This window comes from Xenia sp. Carnegie-2017, unplaced genomic scaffold (assembly GCF_021976095.1).
Source record: "Xenia sp. Carnegie-2017 unplaced genomic scaffold, XeniaSp_v1 HiC_scaffold_21, whole genome shotgun sequence".
NCBI classification, from domain to species: Eukaryota; Metazoa; Cnidaria; class Anthozoa; order Malacalcyonacea; family Xeniidae; genus Xenia; species Xenia sp. Carnegie-2017.
In genome coordinates this window covers 4985322-5007227 of record NW_025813484.1, presented here as the reverse complement: position 1 = coordinate 5007227, position 21906 = coordinate 4985322, and the positions used below count along the sequence as shown (strand labels likewise).

Here is a 21906-nt window from a genome sequence, read left to right as displayed (position 1 = left end):
AAGAATCTTGCCAATCGTGCGCAAGGGAAGAAGAAGCCGCGGTTTTACTTATATAATCTACTTGTAGCTTATGAATTATGATCCTAAACGAAATGTGTTTACAAATTGAAGTAGATGTACGGAGTTTTCAACGGTAATGTCCGCAAACCTTGCAGTCTCTAATTATAGAATTACATACTGGGTACATTGTTTATATCATAAGTATAACTTACACTTTACGACTATTGGAAAGTTGCGTTTCCCTTATAACTATAAGTAATTCAATTTCCAATGCATGCGAATTATTACATTTAGCAATGCCATTCAATATCTTCTGAGTGTCGTAGGTTAAAAACATGTCTAGTTGTATACGAGTAATTCCTTGAATTGTTGACGGTTGATAAGTACACAACTATATGCAAGATTAGAGCAATAAAGTACTTTAAAGTTTAAATCCAACACATGTATGATAGGTATAACAAACACAAATCTTAATTATCCAAAGCAACGGTGACATATTTTAATGCCTTTTTATACTTATGATATAGCCAATGTACCCAGTATGTAAATTCTATAATTAGAGACTACAAGGTTTGAGGACATTGCCGTTGAAAACTCCGTACATCTACTTCAAGTTGTAAACACATTTTGTTTAGGATCAGTGGCGTGGTGGCATAGTTTTTACTGCGGTGGCCAAAACAAATTTTGCGCCCCTTTCACCTTTTCTTATAGCTATTTTCATGTATTTTAGTTATTTTTATTATATAAAACACAAACATGAATCTTCATAAAAAAAGAAAGTAACTTAAAAACCAAGTATTATCAAGCTATTATATGTTTGTTACGTTATTTGTTTTTCATAGTAAAAAACATTTATATTAATACCTTTGCAAGCGTTTGGGAGGTTTTCCCACGTAGTTATGATTCTATCTTTGTCGATAGAAAGGAGAGTTTCCCTTTCAACTCCATTAAAAGCAATGATTCCAAGCGTCCCTGTACCACCGTAGATCGAATCCTCGTTTTTACCCTCTTCAGCGAAGAAAAAGAACGTTCAGCAGTTGCTGAGCTAATGGGTATGGCCACTGCAATTGAATAAACTTTGCATAATGTTGAGTATGCGTCGACTAAATGGTACTTTGGAAAACAAAGCAGCTTCAAGGCATCTAAGAATGACGGAATTTTAGCCTTCTCGGTAATTGACGCATTATTCCAATGCTTACTTATCTCAGTATCAGAATGATTTTCATCATCATCATCATCACCATCACCAACATCAATACTTTCAAAGTTCAGCTCATTATGATCATGGTCATCTTGAGTTGTAACCTGAGAACAGTCAAATCTTTTAAATGTTTCTGAAAAGCTTAACAGTTCAGTAGCGCATCTGTGGGAACCTATTTTATACACATCACAAAAGGCTTTCACTGCAGATTGAAGATCGTGAGAGGTCTTGTACTTGCTCGAGAGCTCGTCAAATTGATTAGGTGTGAATAAAGCAAATGATTTCATTAGTGGTCGATTCTTTTCAAAACGATTCTTCATTGAAGATTGAATAGAATCTAGCACTTAATAAAATATGTTTCGCCTCCATTGTGCTTTTGGTGAATCTGCCAAATCATCTCTGGCTTGTTCTCCGTCCATTGGTCGTCGACGATGAGGTCATGTAGACCTCCATTCGACATCTAACGCAAAATAATCGGACACTTCAATGGTTTTTTCTGGTTTGTCACGTATGATCTGAGTTCTAGAAATTAAGCTATTAACCATATCAATTGCTTTTCCATAGTCAGCATTTACGCTCAGTAGATATCGACTTAAAGATCCAGTAATTCCAAAAATTTCTTGGAAAAGACAGGCAGTCGCAACAAATTTCTTTGTTTAAAAAGCTGAATGCAATCCATTTGCTGTTGCTCGCTGACTTTCAGTGAATGAACTATCCTCAGCCACTTTTTAGAGCACTCGCATGATGCACTCGAACCTCAAAAGAAATACGTTTAGACGAAATTCTCTTGCATTCCATCGAACTGAATTAGGACGTTTAAAAGAAAAAATTTTGAGATTTTCATTCTTTTGAACCAATTGAAACAATTTGTGTACTTTTTGAGAATTATTGAAGAGAACGTGCAGTTTTTCGAGATAGTCAAAAAGAGTAATGACATCAATAGCAACACAAGCTGAATCGGACAAGACGAGATTTATGTTCTTTGAATTGCCATTAAATTCGTTATAAAATTTTCGTGTTATAAACACTTCAACCTGCTTTAAAGTACTGTTGTTTTACTGTTCTGGGTAATGTATACTTCACGATCTGTGTAATTTAAAAATAGTACATCGGAATCGAAATGCTAGAGGGTGATTTCAATATTAAATTTGTTGGGAATCTGTCCAAATACAGTTTTACTCAAACCAACGATGACAAAATTAAGGATTCTATTACGAAGTGTAGGTGGTATGAATGACAGATATTAAAATTCAAAGCAACAAATCTTTTACAGTAACAGATAATCACGTACATCATAGAGAAAATGGAGGTTTCCAGTCAGAAGAGAGATGTATTATGTATTTACATCATAGTCAAAACCTAGTGTTTTTTAAGGGCGTTGAGAAAGTTTGGCAGTATCTTAATTAAAGCACTGCAAGATTAAGAAGGGCCCCCTAATCATTCCCGTGCAGTGCTTAGAAATAAAACTGTAAACTATCTTGTACTACCCTTGTAGCTAGATATAGTAAAAGTCAGATATTTCCTGAATCTTCTCTTTCCAGCTCACGATGAGTATGTTTGAGATTGTCTTTGATGAGTTAAGTTAAATACGAATAAAGATCTTTGGGCAACGTATTGCGTTTTATTATTGAGTACATTTTCGTCACTGACTAACATGTTCTTTTAGACAAAGATTCGAGAGACTACAACAACTCTAACTCTTTCTATGTTAAGGTGGACGTCATTTCAAACGCCCAACTATGTTATGCTGTTGAACCTATATATTAAGCTGTCATTCGTCTCAAAAGTTTCGTAAAACAAAAACTATTTTTTTGCTAACAATACTGTACAAAATTGTACGGTCAACTCTATTTTCCTTTCACAATTTTCACTGTCTTGAAACTGTTTGATGATATTGTTATGTATGTAATAAAATATCTACGCAAAGCTTAGGAATAAAATAAAGTTTTAAGTAGTTTCGACCTCATTTCTGGAGACAAAAAGAGTCTTTGACGCGTTTTGTAGCTTTCACATTGAAAATAATGAACAGTGTGTAATAGATGTTTGTAAATGTAGATCGTCCAGGTTGGTATAGTCCTGAGAAGGACTGTTTTTTTTTGTTGTTGACTGACGTTGCAACAAAGATTAGCGGTAGTCATCTTCAGAGTCAAATGAGGAGTAAACGTCAGGTTAGCCGTATTTGTTATCTGATACTTACGTCATTTTTTTGTGTGTACTGTCAATTGTGTATTGTCATTGTAAATTAGTGTGAAGTGTAATGTTTTTAGTTGATCGTTTGTTTGTATTGTGAATAAGTTGTTTGTAAGGTGCCGGTAATTGCTGTGATCTGTTCAGGGGGGTTTGTTTCAAGTTGGTATACCAACTTTCTAATGTAAGCCATTGTCTATTGTCAGTACTTTAAGTAATGCATTTTGCCGAGTCCCAGTCAATGTTGTGCTTTGTGATTCGGTGATGTTCGGCAATGTGATTAGTTTTGTCTTGTTTCTTAGTAGCTCGTTTGTGTTCAGTAAGTCTTATGTTTAAGTTCCTACCAGTTTCCCCGATATAGGAGGCGTGGCAGTCGGAGCAGTTTATTTGGTAAATTACACCTTGTCGTTCGTTGGGTTGTTCGTTAGTACTTGTCGTAACGTTGCGATTGGCTTACGTGCGACACGTATGTTGTGTGGTCGTAAGATACGCGAGATAGTCTCAAACGTACCTTTGATGTAAGGTATCGTTGCTGTTGGCACTGAGTTGTTCGTTTTGTTTGGTTCGTTGGGTTTGTAAGTGTTGCGTTTGATAAAGTCAGAGTTATAGTTGTTTTTGTCAAAAACATGTTTGAGATAGCTGTTTTCGTTGTGTAAGGCGTCCGGTAAATCACATATGATTTGTGCACGTCTTGTTAATGTTCTGATTGTGGTGGCTTTGTGTGATGTAGGGTTGTAAAAACAAAAAGATAAAACATTTCACTTCACACGATTTCACAATGACAATAAACAATTGACACCCACACATTTCCTGTACACACAATACAATTTCACCTGAAATTAACCACCCAGGCAATCAAATCATCACAGAATAAGTAATAATATTAAGGTATTTAAACAACAGACCCGCATATCGTGTATACGTTTTATTGGCTAACATACTTATGGAATCATTTTATTATGTATAAATAATTAAATAATTAACTAATAAATTGCTTAAAAAATTAAACAAAAATAATTGTATACTTTTAAGGAAGAAAACCATGCAGAATCATTACGTGAATAACATTACCAAAGAACACAAGTCTTGTTTGGAGATTTGCAGTTGAAGGCTTTATTGAACTGTGGAAAATTTACTAACGGCACACGCACTCTAAAATACAAAATTCATTAGAATGTATTTAAGAATACAACAGTTACGAAAAAACGACATTTTCATCATTTTATGCTTCCAAAATTATCAGGAAACAATTCAAACAAACATCCAAAGGACAAAAGCTCGTTTACTGCAGTATTTTTAGATCCGCGTGGCATAAACTTTTTCCTTATAAGTACCAAAATGGATCACGATCGTTGACATTGTTTGATTTACATTATTACGTATAATCGTAAATTAAATATATATCTTTTCCACGATAGTAAAGATCGAAAACTCACGTGGAAATCCATCACATGATTACGTGGAAATCCATCATTAAAAGCCAATCATCCTGATCACGTACCAGATATCATTAATAATAAGGAAATTATTGCGTAATGATATTCCAATCATCACGTGATCACGCGGAAAGCCACAGTTATAACTTATAAGGCAATCGTGCTGATCATCAGAAACTATATGGGACGATTATATGGAAACCATGCATATGTTGGGTGAAGGTAAGGTTTGAAACTGATCTCCTTGAAAACCTTATATAATGTTGAATGTTACTTTGATGCATGCATTTAGAACAAGGACTTGTACAGTTTCTGCCTTCATCTCAAACTATGCAGGTTAACACCAGTCTCTCCGGTAGATAGTTTTCACGCTTTCTTCTGGATCAACATGGCAATGAAGGAAGCGGCCATATTGGTCATTGCAATGTGTATTACATGAATTTGAAGCCTTAAGGCCGCCATATTGAACAGTCTCACTTCACGAGGTTGCATACATAGTGGTTACATATTAATTTCTGCCATGAAAAATTGCAAGAAATGTCTCTTATAGTGCTTTGACAAAACTGCTACTTATTAGTTTAACAAGATTAGGTGTCTAAAGCAGTTGTACTGTTAAGAAAGGATTTATTCCAAAATTTGCGTGACACCATTTGAGAGGTACTATCGCAAGAGAATGCTTCCATCTTCACTTTGAAAGGATTTTTGGGTTTACTAGTACAAAGCGCGCCAAATTTCATAGCTATCGCGGTTTTTTATCATAGATTACTCTTATGAGTGGGACTGTTTAATATGGCGGTGCATCTAATTATAGCTGTCTACTTTCAGCTTCAAACTTTTGCGCTCACCATATTGGGAATGCACCATCAATGCAATATACATATCAATGATATCGGTGTACCAAACAAAAGAATTCACCAAAGTTGTTTTTCAATTGGAGCACCACCATGGCGTCCATGACGTCAGGTGAAAACAATACATTAAAAAAACGAGAAAACATTAGCACGCATGCATATGGTGTTTTTACCTGGCTGGATGTAAAGCATGTCTGGCGAATCGCATGATGAAGTCTATAAATTTGTCGCGATATATCGTACACCATTGCTAAAAAAGAGAAAAAACATCATATGGGGAATGTAATGGCTCAATATCTGCGCTCGTTCTTCCATGAGCACGATCAAGACAACTTTAGCGATATACAAAGTTCGATCGCAAAAGCGTTTACAAAACACGAAACACGGAAAACGGAATAACAGAATTAAAGAAACCAAAATTATGGAAGAAGAAAAAACGTACACGCGACATGCCAGAAACACATTCAGGGGCTGCATGATTACATTGAATTAAGTACTGACTCATTTCAATGACTCAAAACCATTTTACTCCTAGATGAATCTTGGTAAGCCGGGATCATGTATAGAGCCCCTAAGATACGATCAACAGCCGCAGCACTTAGTCATTAATAACCACCTTTGAGCGCTTAAAGCATGGATGAAAAATCAAGTTTGGCATAGAAATACATAAAGAATAGGTGTACTCATTAACAAAAAAAAGTTGTTCAATTTTGTACAAATTAAACTGGAAGTTTGCTAATGTGTTTTGAATAGCGTAGTTTTCCTAATGTGAAATCCTCAACTCACTAAACAATCCAACCAAGCTTCCCCAAGAAAGCTTCAAGGAAATAATCATAAATGATCATGTTTGTATTTAATTAGAGTGTCTACAACTAGCTACAAGTTTTACCTGAGCATAAGAAAGGAAGAAAAGTTGTTCGTCGTTGAAATCTAATCCAGGTAATTTCGCCTGTTCTCCATTAGTTTCAAGCCATCTCTTGTACGCCTGTTGAAGAGAAGACAATTTACAGAAATGAAAATGAATTTGTATATGTAAGAACTTCACATTGAGAGAAACGCAATTGTAGCTATATTATAGAAATAGTTCAAATTGTTTTCGATTCCATTGGGCACATTGAAAATCCACGATATTCCTTCCTGGTGGATTTCTACTTCAATTGATTTCAACTATCATACTTCAATGGAAAGAACTGGATGAAATTATTTTTGGCAAGATTTTTATCTCGATTTTGTTTTTCGTTCTTTATTTTCAAGATAATAATCGTTTATTAGAAGGAAAGTTTCTTGAACGTGAAATCGGAGTAATTTTAACTTCCTGCAGATTTTCTACATCATTTTAGAGCGAGGTAAAGTTTTCAGTCCTTTCGTAGCAAAACTTCAACAAAATACACGCACCCGTACTTCTTCGTCAAAACGCGAAAAACGAAGCCCTTCCCAAGTAAATTTTAAGCAAATTTAATATTAATGTCAGCAAAGTTGAAATCAAACGAAGCAATTGCAAACAGTGCACTGATTGGTCTGACACAAAATTTGTCCTTTGCATTGTTATTTATTCATGTTTTGCTTGTTTATTTATTTATTTATTTATTTGGTTGTTTGTTTGTTTGTTTGTTTGTTGATTTAAGTGAATGAATAGACAGTGAACATGTCAGCGATCATAGACATTGAACATGCAGTGTACCTAGGCAATGTACATGAATACTCATATACGCAGTGAAAATAGATAGTGAACGAAGGCAACATGCATGAATACTCATAGGCAGTATACATGAATACTAGTAAAAGCAGTAAACATAGGCATTATACATAAATAATATAGACATGCATGCCGTCAGTCAATTTATTGGCTTACTCGATAGGCGTATTTGATTCCAACAACATCAGCAATATTTTCAGAGAGTGTCTGATTCCCGTCTATCTAAAATAGAACATGCAAGAAGTTCATAAATCAATACAAGAGCGATAAAGGAGCGATTAGGAGGTTTACGAACGACGCCGTATCATCACCAGTGATTCCCTCATTATGATAGAACGATGAAGAAATGTCCAATACATGAAAAACATGAAGATGTAAACATAAAGAATATCGACAACAACGTGTCAGGGCTCTGGAGATCACTCACCCAAATAATTTATCGGGACTACCTACCCTCCCATGTTTCAAGAGACCACATATTTTAAATAGAATTATAGCATCATTCAGCTGTAAATCTTTTTCATAAACTTTGCTTCCTCTGGCAAGCATGGGCATGCACCATGAGAAAAGACTGCATCGCAGACGTTTGTAAATTCCTCATAAGGAATGGTTATCGTCTGCTGATCGAAGACAGAATTCTTGTGCTTGCAATTGATTTTCCATTGATATGGAAAAAAGATTTGATTGGATGGCTAATTTATTCATACAAACATATACACGCGCACACAAACAAATTCCTGGCGTAGGTAACTAAGCAAATATATTTTGAATGAATTAACCATCAAAATATGCGTGTCAACCATTGCACGCTTTTGTTTATGTTTACACCGCTACTTTTAGATCTTACTGCACACTGAATGCAATTTTAACACTACTTCGCCAAATTTATCTGAAAACTTTGCAAAAGAACATTGATAAAATTCTATTTCACATTAATTATCATCGTTTGTCTAAGTTGCATGGACTACATGTACAAATCCGCCATTTTCTCGACCCACAAAATGGTTGTCAGGTTGTGACCAACGCACAATGCATCATGGTTGTCACACGTTCTTTAAGCACACTAGCCAATCAAATTCATTCGCAATATAACATCACAAGAACAAATTCTGTCTACATTTACCAGACGCCTACTATTCCTATCATGAATTAACAAGCGTCTGCGACGCAGGATATTATTAGAAAATCACCAACCTTTCTGCCGTAGACATACGTATTACTGTACAGATCAACCAAGCATTGTGTTTTCGCAGTGTAATTCTTTATTGTCTGGTCTGTCATCCATTGTCTCCGATTTCCGTATTCATCATAAAATACTCCTAACGGAAAAGAGAAACAAGTTTTCATCAAATATCGACAAGACTTATACGCCGAAGAAGCTTAGCATAGGCTATTTTGAGATCGAAAACTTAAATCGGCCATGTTGGAGGACTACATCAAAGTGCCGATACCCGACCGAGCATTCTTTTCACTATATGGGATTTTCTTTAAACATGGCGTCCGATGCGAACATCCTGTTGATTTATTATAATTTGAAACTATTTTTTATGAAGCTAAAAGTTAAGTGACGAACAAATAACACGAAAACATCATCGATTTCTAACTCAATTTGTCGCTCCGCAGTTAAAATTAATCAAGTGTACAATACGAGCTATTAAAACGATCACCGATGATCAGTTTTCGCAAGATTTTTTCAATGTACAAACCAAGCAAAAACTTCATATGAGAAGGAAATTACCACTATTATCAAATCCGTGAGCGATTTCATGAGCGATAACCACACCAACGCCACCATAATTGAACGACCTAATCAAATGAATTCAATAGCGATTAGTGAAAATGGAAATTCTCAGCGAAATAGTTAGAACTCAATAACATCCATCGACAGTGTCTTACAAAGAAACTGAAAGAAATAAAGCACACGTGTTTCATTAATGTAAGTAAACTAACATTCTAGTAGCTACATCATTCGGAACGACCCCTTCCTTCAGACAGCCAACCAGGCTGTTTGAAAGCAGGGGTCGTTCCGAATAATGTAGCTACTAGGATAGCAAGGAGCAGGGCTAGACATACATTGTCTATGGAAAAAGGATTTTTGATAGAAAACTAACATTCCTCTGGAAGCCGACTAACTATAACCTTGGCAATTTGCTTTGACTTAACGTGATATCAGTTTGCAACTACTTCGCCAAACTGAGAATTATTCTTATAGGAGATGTGCTACTCACTTAGTCAATGCAAAAATTTTCATACTTGACTGTCTTATAAAACTGTAGTCAATTTAGTATTATATCAATCACTCCTGACAGGCCGAGAAAATTGTCCCTACTATTGTTTTGGAACGCTTCAGCTATAAGAGAACAGTGAGAAACCTTCACCTCAAGGGCTGACGCAAGATTGAGGAAAATTGTCAATATTGATAACCCACAGCCGACCCCCCCAATTTTTCATCCCAATTTTTTTATCCTAGGTGATATCTTTGAAGCTGAAATCTTTTTTGTTTTCCACGTCTTCATTAGCACCATGCACTTGTTTGCTTCAGTCGTCTTCAAAGTTTCACATCAAAATTTTGCTAAATCTTCCCTTATTATTTAATTTTAACATCTTTAAACATAAACAACGCCACACTCATTCGTTCTCAATGGTATTTCTCCAGTTGCCAGTTTTTCCGTTTGTCTTCTTCAAATTCACTTTTTTCATCGAAATGTGTCTCACTTTTTCCTGGAACCTCAGTTGTATCAATGCTTAGCGTTGAATTGTTATTTTAACCAAATTAGGCTACTTTATATCGTCGTATAAAATTTCCATCTTAATTTCACGGCAAGAAATGACCCCGCACAACCATGCTCTCCCATAGATATCCATGATAAAGTTATTAATCACATTCACTTACATTAACTGCTCAGGTCCATAAAACGGCTTGGTCAAAAGTCCAAGGAAAATAACTAGAAAAAGATAAAACAAAGTTCAAACTTGGGGTGAGCAAGAAGTCAAAGCCAATGCGTCATCTACAGGGTCTAGCTACTCAAGAAACTCAACAGTGGAACGGATTAATCTGTGAACCGCCGTTTTTACGCTTTGAACTGACGAAATGAACAGATAAAACACCGATGTTGTTAGACTTCTTCTTACTACACTATCAGCTTTCTTAAGTTTTGTTTTGAACTGTCATTTTTTTGAGAATGTCGAAGAGAATATTGCAAAAAATGTTTGTACGAGTCTTGATACATATGAAACATTTGTTTATTCAAATATATCTGTTAACATTTTTAGTTTTCCGACTAACACAAACGCAAACTGTGTTAAAAGCGAAATAGTTATCTTATTTTCATCTTTATTTTCAGAGAGGCAGTTATGTTACTATCTTGTTCATGCCGAAAGCTGCCTCTGTTATCAATGAGCATCAACCTTGATGGGAAGCTGCTTTTCTGTAGAGAATACGTTTAAATTAGTCTATTAATTCACTCCCAAGCTTCGCTTGGCCATTAAACCAAATAAATATGTATTAGTCCAAATAATATATCATAGTCAGCGTGACCAGACTTGGTAATTTTAATTACCATATCCGATCTGGTGACCTTAGACAACCACAACTGATTAAATAATTGCAAGATTTGAAACAGGGGAAGTGTTCTGCGCGGATCAACGCATTTTTCAAATTAAATTATTCATGTATGGTCACACTGGTTATAGTACTATCCTTAATGCATGTGTCTTGTCATATTTGGGCACAACACGACTTTTGTAGGTTATCATAGTATTGCCACTATCATAGTCGTCTTCTCAGTTGTTGTCATTGTTCTCAAAGTCGTCTATAGAGCAACACGTCCTGAAATTATTTTTTTCTGCATTGAAGTGCCTGCCTTTCTACTGTACTTTAAATTTCCGAGCAAAGACTACCCCAATGCAGAAATGGTAGATAATTAAGTTTATTCAAATATGCTCACCGCGGCATTTAAAGTTTTATGCAATATATTCAAGTAACTGCACACTCAAAAACTTGGCGGTAACTAAATTTGTGTACTTACCTACTCTGTTTATGAATGCATAATAAGCAGCGTTCACCCAAGTAGGAGGTATTATAAACCTATGGCATAAAGCAAACTTGTTATTAAAAAGGTATTGAAGTTCGACGTAGAGAACAGAATTTTGCGGACATGAAAGATGCTCCACGGTTACTCAGTTCGATCTTTAAAATCAAACTATAAAAACGTTGAATAAAAAATTTCTGTGTTCCGGCTCTTCATTAGTATTGGTGTCATAAAATGTCTACCGTCCAAGCCAAATGATTTTTATTTAGAATGAATGATTTTGAAAAAATCTTAGTTTTTGTTTTCGAAACATTGGAAGACATTTTGGCCAGACAAGTGAGAGGACAGCATATATTCTCGATTAAAAAGTACGTTCGTATGAGGGATTACTCATTTTAAAACTATCCTATAAACATCCTATAAATTAATTGTCTGAAAAAGTCTTGAGTAAAGACGAAACGTCACAATAAATTCAAATTTACAATTTTTGGTCTATTTCAATGGCTCTAATTAAAACTTTATGTTGGGCATTGATTTTTATTACACGAATTTTAAAACTCTTTTATAAGCAAATTCAAAATGACAAATTATTTAAAAAAAAGGTACAAATCTAGAATCCTATAGGCTACTTAAGTCTAGTAATTGCCAGGTTTATCGAAAATTTTATTGTTACACACTTTGTTAAGTTTCCCGCTTATAGTACATTGATTGTTTCTATGTAAGCACTATAAGTGCATGTAGCGCTTTCACAAATAGCAATTGGTAATTGAAATTTATTCAATCCAATATTTTTGTCTCATGGTATTCTATTGATTTCTGTTGTTCTTGGCTTTGTTGTGTTACTAGCTATAGTAGCATTCCGATTAATTGAAACGCTTTGCTTCCAATATAGAGAATGCTTTTTATTAACTTTATCATGCATTCGATTGGTGACCGCTAGTTGAAATATAAACATGTTGAACGAAGATGACATGAACCAGTGGCGGATACAAGGCTTCGTCGACATAGATCATAGCTGCTCGATTAAATTCATTCAAATCTGAATTTATGAAGAATATTGCCAAATGCCAATAGTGTTGCCTCAAGGTATTGGGAAATGTAAATTAATGTTCTAATATGAGCCGCAGTAATTTATTTTGACGTAGCTACCCTGGATCATCTACTGAAATGAATTCTATCTTAGCTATAAACGATGCACTTACCCTGTATTGTCAGGTGGACTGTCCATAGTCTTCAAGTAATTATCAACGAAATGGGCTTTTAAAACTTTCAACGTATTTTCAAAGAAGTTAATGTCGTCCACAAGATACTACAAAAAATAACCACGATGTTTGAACCGATCCAACTATTGTTTGTAGAACTGGAGCAACATCATTTAAATGATGAATGCAAATAATGAACGCATTTGATACATTTGTTTGATTTGATTTTGATTTGACTTTGTGAACCATAGACAAGCAACGTAACACTTTGCTTATGTGGCAGAGTTGATTCATACTGGATCAGAATGCTTATGGATTAATGAAATTGAACTGAAGGCAAGAAAAACTGAGATCCAAAAATCTCATCATGCATGCGAACTGCTTCACCAAGGAGCCACCTGTGTGAACAATTGGGAGTCAAAGAACGCATTAATTACTTACGTTTTCGTACTTTTTGTTCAATTTAGCGGTGTCTTTCACAAATATAGGATAACCAACGCTTGCGTTCATTTTCATCAACTAAAAATGCACGAAACTGTTAAGAAAATTACTGTTCCTACAGCAGTTTTGAGGCTTTAAGCATATAGGACATAGCTGACTTGAACAAGTTTTAATTCCTTCGAAATTCGCTACAGTTTATACCTTCAAACGTGCTCCAGCTCGGCTTTTATCATCCAACCAATCGACTTCATTCAATCCTTCAAGAAACTGCTTTCGTATTTCATGGAAAAGATCAAACACCTATAGAATAATAACAAATATCCCAACTCACGGGGGATAAAACATGTCTAATTACTGCAAATAATTGCTGTCAACATAATATATAAGAATTTCAACAGCACATTCTCGCGTTATGTTACAGATTTTCTGTTCTTGCTCTTACTTAACCTCCCTCAGTTTGCAGGACAATAAATCACTAATATCCCGAAAACATGCGTTTACTTATAATAATAACAATAATATAGTTGCCTTGGTTTCTTCTACTATTACAGCAACATTTACTAATGTATTCCCTCCGCGATATGGGTATCAAAGATATGTAGTTCTAACCTTAAAGCTTCGTAAGATTAAAGTCCCTCAAGCTGCACCTTCAGACTGTTACTTTTTTTCGCGGTTAATGCCCCTGAAAGCACGCGTTTATAAAAAAATCTCGTACCTGCTGCTTGGCATTATCGGGAAAATATCTTTCAGCGTAAAACTTTGCAACGGGATACATGAAGTGTAAATTCGTTTCGTCGACACATTTTCTCCGTCTGGACGGTGGAGCTTCGACTCCTGTTAGTGCTCTGAAGAAATCGTTATGTGCATCTCGGAATCTCTTGGGTAATGCATGTATCATACTATTCACAATATACCAGGTGATTTCGTTGACTATCATTCTATAAAACAAAACCATACATTTGAAAACAATTCTCAAATAACGTTCGAAATATTATAGAATAGCTATAACATATGCACTGTACAATATGGAACAAAGAGAAACGTGTATGAAATTTCGGAAATATTTACCTATTTTGGTTACACGGTAAAAATTAATTTTCATAGATATAGTATAAATGTACAGTTGTAATACTACAGGATATTGATATAGTCTTGGAAATGTGGCTTTTTCCCAATGTAGGAACGGTCACTGTCATTATAACTACTCTAGTCTATAGTTTTCATTCGCCGATACTTTACTAGCATGGGAAATATATTCAAGCACTACTAAATAAGATCAAATTAAACATACAGAGTAATGAAGTTAACTAAAGAGCTGATCATTCTTTACAAAAAATTTCCAAACCATACGTTAATAAAAATTTGGCATTTTTGTATGTTTTCATGTTAAATATACACATGAAAGTTCAATAATCGTCATACTAGACCATTGATCATTGATCATTAATTACATAACTGTCATTTCCGCTTGTAAATATTATATAAAAGTTTCGCAGCTTGCATTGTAAACTATAAGTCTGATGATGACTTTGGAATAAAGACGAAATATTACACCATCTTTTGTTTTAAACTCTTGTACTATCTTGAGCATCAAGAAAACGAAATTGTCAACCAATCATAGTAAGTGGTTTACCATCGTTTCAGGATGTACTACAGCTTAAATTATGTTTGAGAGACTGTCAATCTCTGAAAAAAGGCAAATCAAACATTTTAACGTGTTCTCAAACTTACTCTGTTGGATATTTAGCCAGGAAGTTTGCAATCAACTTCAGCTTTCCCGGTGTGAAAACAAGCACTTGTGTATCTTTATCAACTGATTTTCCAACGACGCTCAGAACTTCATTGAAATAAATCGTCCAGTTGAACTACAAAAAACAATACATTACGTAATTTTCTTGATTTTAAACAAAATCAAGCATGCGCTCTATGTATTCAATGCTAAGCGCATTGCAGGTTTTTTTTTATCATGCGATTCAAAATCAATTTATACCACTCTAATTGATAAAAGTAGCTAACTACCACCTTTTAGCATTTGAATATTTATATTATAAAATCACGAAATCAAAGTAATCAAAATAAGCTTCAAAAAAACTATGTAAAAAAGCAATTCTGTTAGCTGCATGATCTATGACAAAAGAGCACAATTAATTCTAACCGCAAAACCACAAACAAGCCAAAGAAGTGGTAATCTCTATTTCACTAACACATTGATATGATTATTCAAAGTATATTGATACTTTAGCGTCGATCCACATACCATAAGAACACAATGTGCAGTTGTAAGCACATAAGAGTGTTAGTATTAAATATAACATCCGAGCGAGGATACATAAGAAATTTCTTTTTCCAGCAACGTGCTTTGAGCAAACGTTAAATTTAAGTTACAGACATCGTAAAAGGAAACTAGAACGAAGGGCCGCAATAAAAAGTTGATTTTCGTCCTCCAGCTTCTCTTGAAGTGCATGCATGTGAACATGACAATTTTTTCATAGCTAGCTACAACCAACAAAAGACGGCCGAAGAAAACTGCAATAATACAAGTTAATTGTTCACGATGACATGCAAGACAGTTTTTCTATCGTTTCCTACTTAGCAATATAAAAGGTAATTCATTTCTTAGGAACTATCAAGAAATCTCCGTAGTTTTTTTTTTCTTAGACGGAAATGTAATAAATATACTCAAATGATCGTTAAGTTGCTTGTTCATGTTTGACAGTGGCTAAAATAGTCTGTTCTGCAGTGTTTTTTATAACTATCGATTTCATGACATGAACTTGATCTAGGAAAGTGTATTAGGAAATCGCAATGTCAGCTATAAGTGAAAAAAGACTTTGTTTGTTTTTTACTTTTAATGCTGTCCACCGTTGGCCGTAAAAGTCAAAACAAATAACAACTTCTGCATGTCCAATGAGAACACAGATACGGCATTTTTCATGAGTGAAGAAAAAGTCATACCCTTAGAATTCTTAGGCATATGCTTTTTACTTCGCTACTATGTGCATAAAACTCAATATACTCGTATGATTAAATGCGATATTTCAGGTAATATGTAATTTCAATAGCTCAGAAAGTTTCTAACCTTTCCATCTGTGTGGTTGTTCAGCTCGGCTACAGTCATCATAGTGTAATTATCTGTCCCGTTCACTTGACGACGTAACTACAAATTAAATTTTAAAAGTAAAGTTCTTAAATCAAAATCGAGATAAGTTTGACATACTGCAAGTATACAAAGTAGTAATCTTTTATTCAACGCGTATTTCCATGCATGATCTCAACCATTAACATAAAGTGCACTGGGTAGCGCCGCAAAGGGTGTAAAGAGGGGAGTGACTTCCCCTTCAAATTTTCCCAGACTTAAGACTTATAAACTTAAAATGTCAGTGATATCAAACAATGCGTAATGCATCGATAAGTGAGATTTTGGGATTTTTTTCCCCTTTCCCCCTCTCAAATTAAGTAATAAAATTCTGCCGGTACTACTGAATGCTTTTTGCTATATTTCAATCTTAGCTATTTGTCTTGAGGGCAAATGCATATGATATTCTTTGTCATGAACCTGAATAAAGTAAAACACATTTCAAGAAAACTCACACCATCCAACATACGCTTTAAAGTTATTTTTATGTTACAATAACGATGTTTTGGACGATATTATTTCATAAAATGGCTTCGCGTTTGTCATGTTAATCTGTTCAAAAAAACAAGCCAATGGAAGTGCAAATAAATTCTTCGCTGCGCGGATAATATCAAATAATCTCTCAGTTAGCTACTCACCCGTTGGAATTCATTTTCCATTTGCAGAACACTTTTGACGGAGATGTTAATTCCAAGTAATTGAAAGGTCGTGTTCATAAATTGCTCGTAAGGCGATACTTTCGAGGTTCTATTCTAAGCGATACAATGTATTTAAAAAAATTAAGAAATATATAATCACCAATTTCTGCTCACGGTTCGGTAAAGAATTAGCACGTCCAATTTATAAAATACAGATAAGCTTCTAGCTCGTCAATAATCTATCGGAAGGAATTGAGATTAACGTACTTGCAGAGCTTCATCATTCATTGTCGCCATCTTTATCATACCAACATATCCACTAGTAACCTGAAAACAAAACGACACTTCGTTGATACTTAAACAAAGCGATAAGATGTTACTACTCATGGTATTCATAGCGAAGATCGTGATGATCTCATCCACTGATCAAAACAGATTACACAATGTGCTCGAGCAGTTGCAATAAGATTTTAAAATTCATATGACATGTTAGTTCGGCAACATGGCAATGGAAACGCGTACAGTACCCAATATCTATGGAGGGTCTTAACTTTCTTGAAAGTTGGCCAATCTTACGCTATTGGGCTGAACTAGCGCAATTCATTTTCATGATACAAAAGGACCAACCATTGAAAACATTACGATGCAAAACATTCAGCTGTTCCCTGTGCGCACGACTTGTGTACAATATGTTTTCCAGAGCAGAAAACATTGTAATAAACACTTACAGCAAATTTGTTACGAGATGTATCATACGGCAAGCGCCTGACTCCACAATCAAAAAACACCCCATCGCCAAAATTGGTCAAGACACGACCCAAGATTCTTTCGAGAGTCCAGTTTGCATTTATAGGAGTAGAGATGTATCTCTTGAGCAAATTATGTATGAGACGTAGATCAGAATTTTCAATGTACTTTACATTCATGCACGAAGTGTAAAAGTCAAACATTTTGGCAACAGCGGAACCAGAAATCTGTAAAAATTAACATTAAACATATATTAATGACCAAGCGTCTTTGATTGTAAAAACGGCCTCTTTTCTTCTTTGCTTATCAACCCACTCCTGCTTCCGACGGGTCGACGCTTCGGACATCGCATAAAAGACACGTCTCTGTTTAAACAATGCTAAGTACCTGGTTTCAAATAAAAATACCACATGCGACAAAAAACATAATATTCATTGGTAAAGGAGAATGTAATCAAGAGCCCAGTTAGCTAATTGCCAAGACCTTACATTTTTCGAATGACCTTTATCGAGAAAAGCTGCAATCCTGTCTTGAACTTTGTGAACTAAGATGTCAAAAGTTGAGAGTTCCTGGTATTCATCAGGAACGAAGTTATTTTCTATGAAACCTCCACAGCTGTACTGATAAATGTCGTCACACGGGTCAACTGATGTATTTAGTTTCTTTGATATTTCTGGAAACAAAACAAAAAAAAATGAAATTGGTCAAAGATCAGTTTAATAGGTTAAAAAAGAAATTTTTAGACTTGCTATAAGAGTGATCGGCGAAGAGTTGAACAAATAGTCGAACGTACCCGAAATCATTCATTCTTAAATAATCAAAAATATGATTTAGAAAAATTGTAAAAAGTTTCCTTTTCAAAAACGAAACGTTTAGGGTTGTAGCTATTTTAAATTATTTTTCATGGTATAACCGAATTTATAATGTGAAAACAACAAAACGTGTGCGCTGATTAATCTATAGCTGTGCTGCATTAGCTTGTGCATACCAGTCGCTGCTAAGCCAGTCAAAAATTAATCAATCAACAAAGACAAGACATTTTTAAAATCAATCATAAATACATTTACAGAAAAAGTTTGTTTTAAATTTGTCTGTCTCGCATTATTATCATTTTATTAAAGAAATGAAGATGCTTTTCATGTTTGCACTGGCTTATGCAGGCATCGGGGAGACGTTTTTCTGAGCTCTCAACCTTAGGTCTCGGGCTTGCACTAATCTGCTCTCAAGTTCTCCAAAAGATCTCCTTGGTTTACATAAGCCTGTGCAAACACATTAAACATCTTTTATTTCTAAAATAAAATTATAGGTAGTGTAATAGCAAGAACTGATGTAAAAGTGATAATGCTTAAACGAAATTATCCACTTTCCTTCCCCATCGATTAAAACAGTGCTAACTCCAAGACTGAATAACAGCCATCAACTCAAGCGATCCAGACTTCAGAGTTTCCCACCGACGTCAAAATGTAATTTGGAAATGGATGAGTAAATTAGTGGCTACATATTACATCATTAAAATAAGTTTCACCAAAATTTTGTTTTTAATATAATTGTACATAAGATTACTATATCCACTTCACGGTCACATTCATGCTTTATAACGTTGCTTACTTGGTTTTCAATTATTGAATGAGAAATGCCCTATGACAAAAATTTACTGAAAAATGTTCACTCTCGAGTATTCAATTTATTTGTATTAAAAGGAAATGAAATTGTTCAACGTCAGAAACACATTCAAATCGACAAAGTCTATTAGCTTAATAAGCTTTTACTCCGTATAGTTACCCCATTAAAGCAAATGAAGATGTCGTGATGAGCGAATCCGGTATAGCGTAAACGCAGCCTAAATCGTCAAAATTTCCTAGTTGAAGGTTGGTCACACTGCACTTAAGCTTTCGATGGTAAATTATTACGTAAATTTGGTGGTTAGCACATTACAACACAGCCGCCATTTTGGTGGTCAAATACAAAAGAATATTTTATAAATGCAATTGAAGGAACTAGCCGTCGTGGGCGGTCACATTGTATCATAATTCCGTGGAGGTTTGTTACAATCCAAGAATTAGCAAAGCAAATTTGAAAACTCTTCCACATATATTTTAGCTCCCTCGCTCTAACTGAGCTTCTTAATCATAACAAACCTATTCGAAGGCGGTACGTTATCCCTCAATGACTGCTTTATTGTAAAATTTTTTGAAAAAAATATCGCCAATGATCATGGAGGAAAGCTATTGATTGGTGTATATGAGCGTAATTTCAGTGACGCACTCAGTGAGTGGGAGAATAAGGGCGTTAGCCTTCATTTGCCTAACACATATGCCATTTTTCCAACCGAATTTAAAGCAATATATCATTGCATTCGTTAAACTTCCCTCCAAAAGAGTACAGTCATATTGCTTTGTATCGCAAATAGTGTGAGCGAGTCCGTATAACGTTTACAATTTGTCTTTAGATACAAGGTATCGTCATAAGAACATGTTTTCTAATATATAACGTGATTTTGCTTTTTCCAGCTTTATGGCTGTAGCATTCAATTTGCAATTTTCATCATTTTAATGTAAGAAGTTGTACTATATTCTATTGTGTTACAAGATTCTGTGATTGAGGCCCATTTAGCTTTGACGTTACGCGATTGATGGACAAGTACAACGCATCAACTTTTCTAAATTTCGTTATCCAACGCATGATAAAAAAATCAAAATTTCCTTGAACGACCGTTTTCACCAAGTTATGAGAAAGGGGAATTATTTCAGCGAATATTTAAACACAACGTGAAACAATAAGCATACTCTTACCTCCTGCGGTAATAACGCATGACTTCTCGTAGCACACGTTCACCATATCCTTATCTTCATGTTTTTTGTCGAGAGCGAAAAGAATGGCGAATGCACATGCCACAACAAGCAACAAAACAAGAAATATCACTAATATCGCAAGTAAAATTCTTGTTTTTGAAGGGCGACGTAGTTCTGTAACGAGATTGTCATTCATCAGAGGCGGTATATCCATGTTCGGTGAAGAGTATGGCAAATATGTAGCAAGGCGTGTTGCACGAACAATTTATAGATTTTCATAAATGATTATAAATCAGCTGTAAAACTAATTATCCCAATGATGAAAGTGCGTAACGGAAGTTGGGCGTCCCAAAAGCATCATATATTGTTTGGTTGATCGTTAAATAAATTCAGTCTAAATAGCTAATACAATTTGTTATTTGTAAATGCCCGTACAGTGCGTATAGTTGGTGTGCAGAGAAAAATAGAATGTTTGCCTTGTTGGATGGCATTTGACTTGCAAATAAGGAAAATCTTTGTTAAAATCATCCAACATAGCAGCTATGACGTAGCTTGCACATAAATGATATAAAATTGAAGCCAACTTTAACGCATCATAACTTCAAAAATATTGAATGAACTCAAGAAGTTCTTGCACTTTCGCAAACTTCGGCATAAGGACTTGTTATCATTCTTTTGTTTTTCTTTTGTGGCAGTGAACACGGTTTCAATGAAAATAGTCATGTTGGAAATTGCATATTTTCACCATTGCATAAGACTTGAGCAATGACCTGCAAAAATGAATCCCAGAGGAGCTTTGCCATTTAGAAACTTCAAAACGCCCAGCTTAAGTGTTATTGCACATAAATCACATTGTTTAAATTGCATTTATTGATTTTCTTTGCTGCCTTTATTGTTCACATATTTGTCAAAGCTTTCTTACACATCTCATGAATCATGACATTTTTCCAGAACAGTTACCAAAGAATATTTTATTAGTCGGACCGAATTCACCTACTATAGATACTGTGCAAGCATTCTCCTGGGGCCAGTTGTATAAAAACGTAGTTAACTTTAACTATAGTTGACGTTAACTACCGAAGTTAACTGCAAAAAGTGTAGTTAAAAAGTAGTTAAAAGCTTTCTACAACCGGCCCCTGGGAGTAAACGAACAATGGAATTTTTGCCATGTTCGATGACATTTGCATTGTATTCAAGGAAAATCCTTTCTTGAAATCATCCAACATCCGCTATGACGCAGCTTGCAACCTAAGATACCTCTTTTGTGAATTTCTTGTACAATTTTTGCAGTTAAAGTTTCAGTCACTTTGTGCTTGTTAAATTTTTCCATACTGCTCAATTGTTTCACCCAAGATATCAATATCAGAATTTGCCTTGTTGAGATAATTCTTTACAATCCATGTTATGGCAAAATATTTATTTGGTCGAAACGAAACATTAAATATTAATTTGGCAAACACATTAAATATTAATTTGGCAAACTGAAAGATGATAAAAACCAGCGTTTAGTGACGACAAAAACGAACCAGTATCTTCTTAATATAATAA

The 21906-nt window shown here is 34.9% G+C and overlaps 1 protein-coding gene across 1 annotated transcript; it reads right to left on the bottom strand.

The window, feature by feature from the left end:
- Positions 1–897: 897 nt before the first annotated feature.
- LOC124444581 (endothelin-converting enzyme homolog) lies at positions 898–20574 on the bottom strand. Its single transcript, XM_046995193.1, has 18 exons — positions 20359–20574; positions 18055–18239; positions 17548–17793; positions 17087–17146; positions 16820–16933; positions 16125–16202; positions 14777–14910; positions 13761–13983; positions 13247–13345; positions 13046–13123; positions 12605–12711; positions 11400–11458; positions 10265–10316; positions 9110–9177; positions 8566–8690; positions 7528–7593; positions 6565–6660; positions 898–1515 (listed from the first exon to the last, which is right to left on the bottom strand). Exons 1-18 carry the CDS (start codon positions 20570–20572, stop codon positions 898–900), a joined length of 2622 nt encoding a protein of 873 aa, XP_046851149.1. The 5' UTR covers positions 20573–20574.
- Positions 20575–21906: the final 1332 nt, after the last annotated feature.

What these genes read in the sequence shown, in the direction of transcription:
- LOC124444581 (XM_046995193.1), bottom strand. Translation starts at nt 20,572, where the DNA reads ATGGATATACCGCCTCTGATGAATGACAATCTCGTTACAGAACTACGT. An exon ending in AGTCCACCTGACAATACAGG is followed by an intron (nt 11,459 to 12,604) that starts GTAAGTGCATCG and finishes TTTATGCCATAG; the next exon opens with GTTTATAATACCTCCTACTT. An exon ending in TCTTCCTTTCTTATGCTCAG is followed by an intron (nt 1,516 to 6,564) that starts GTAAAACTTGTA and finishes TCTTCAATGAAG; the next exon opens with AATCGTTTTGAAAAGAATCG.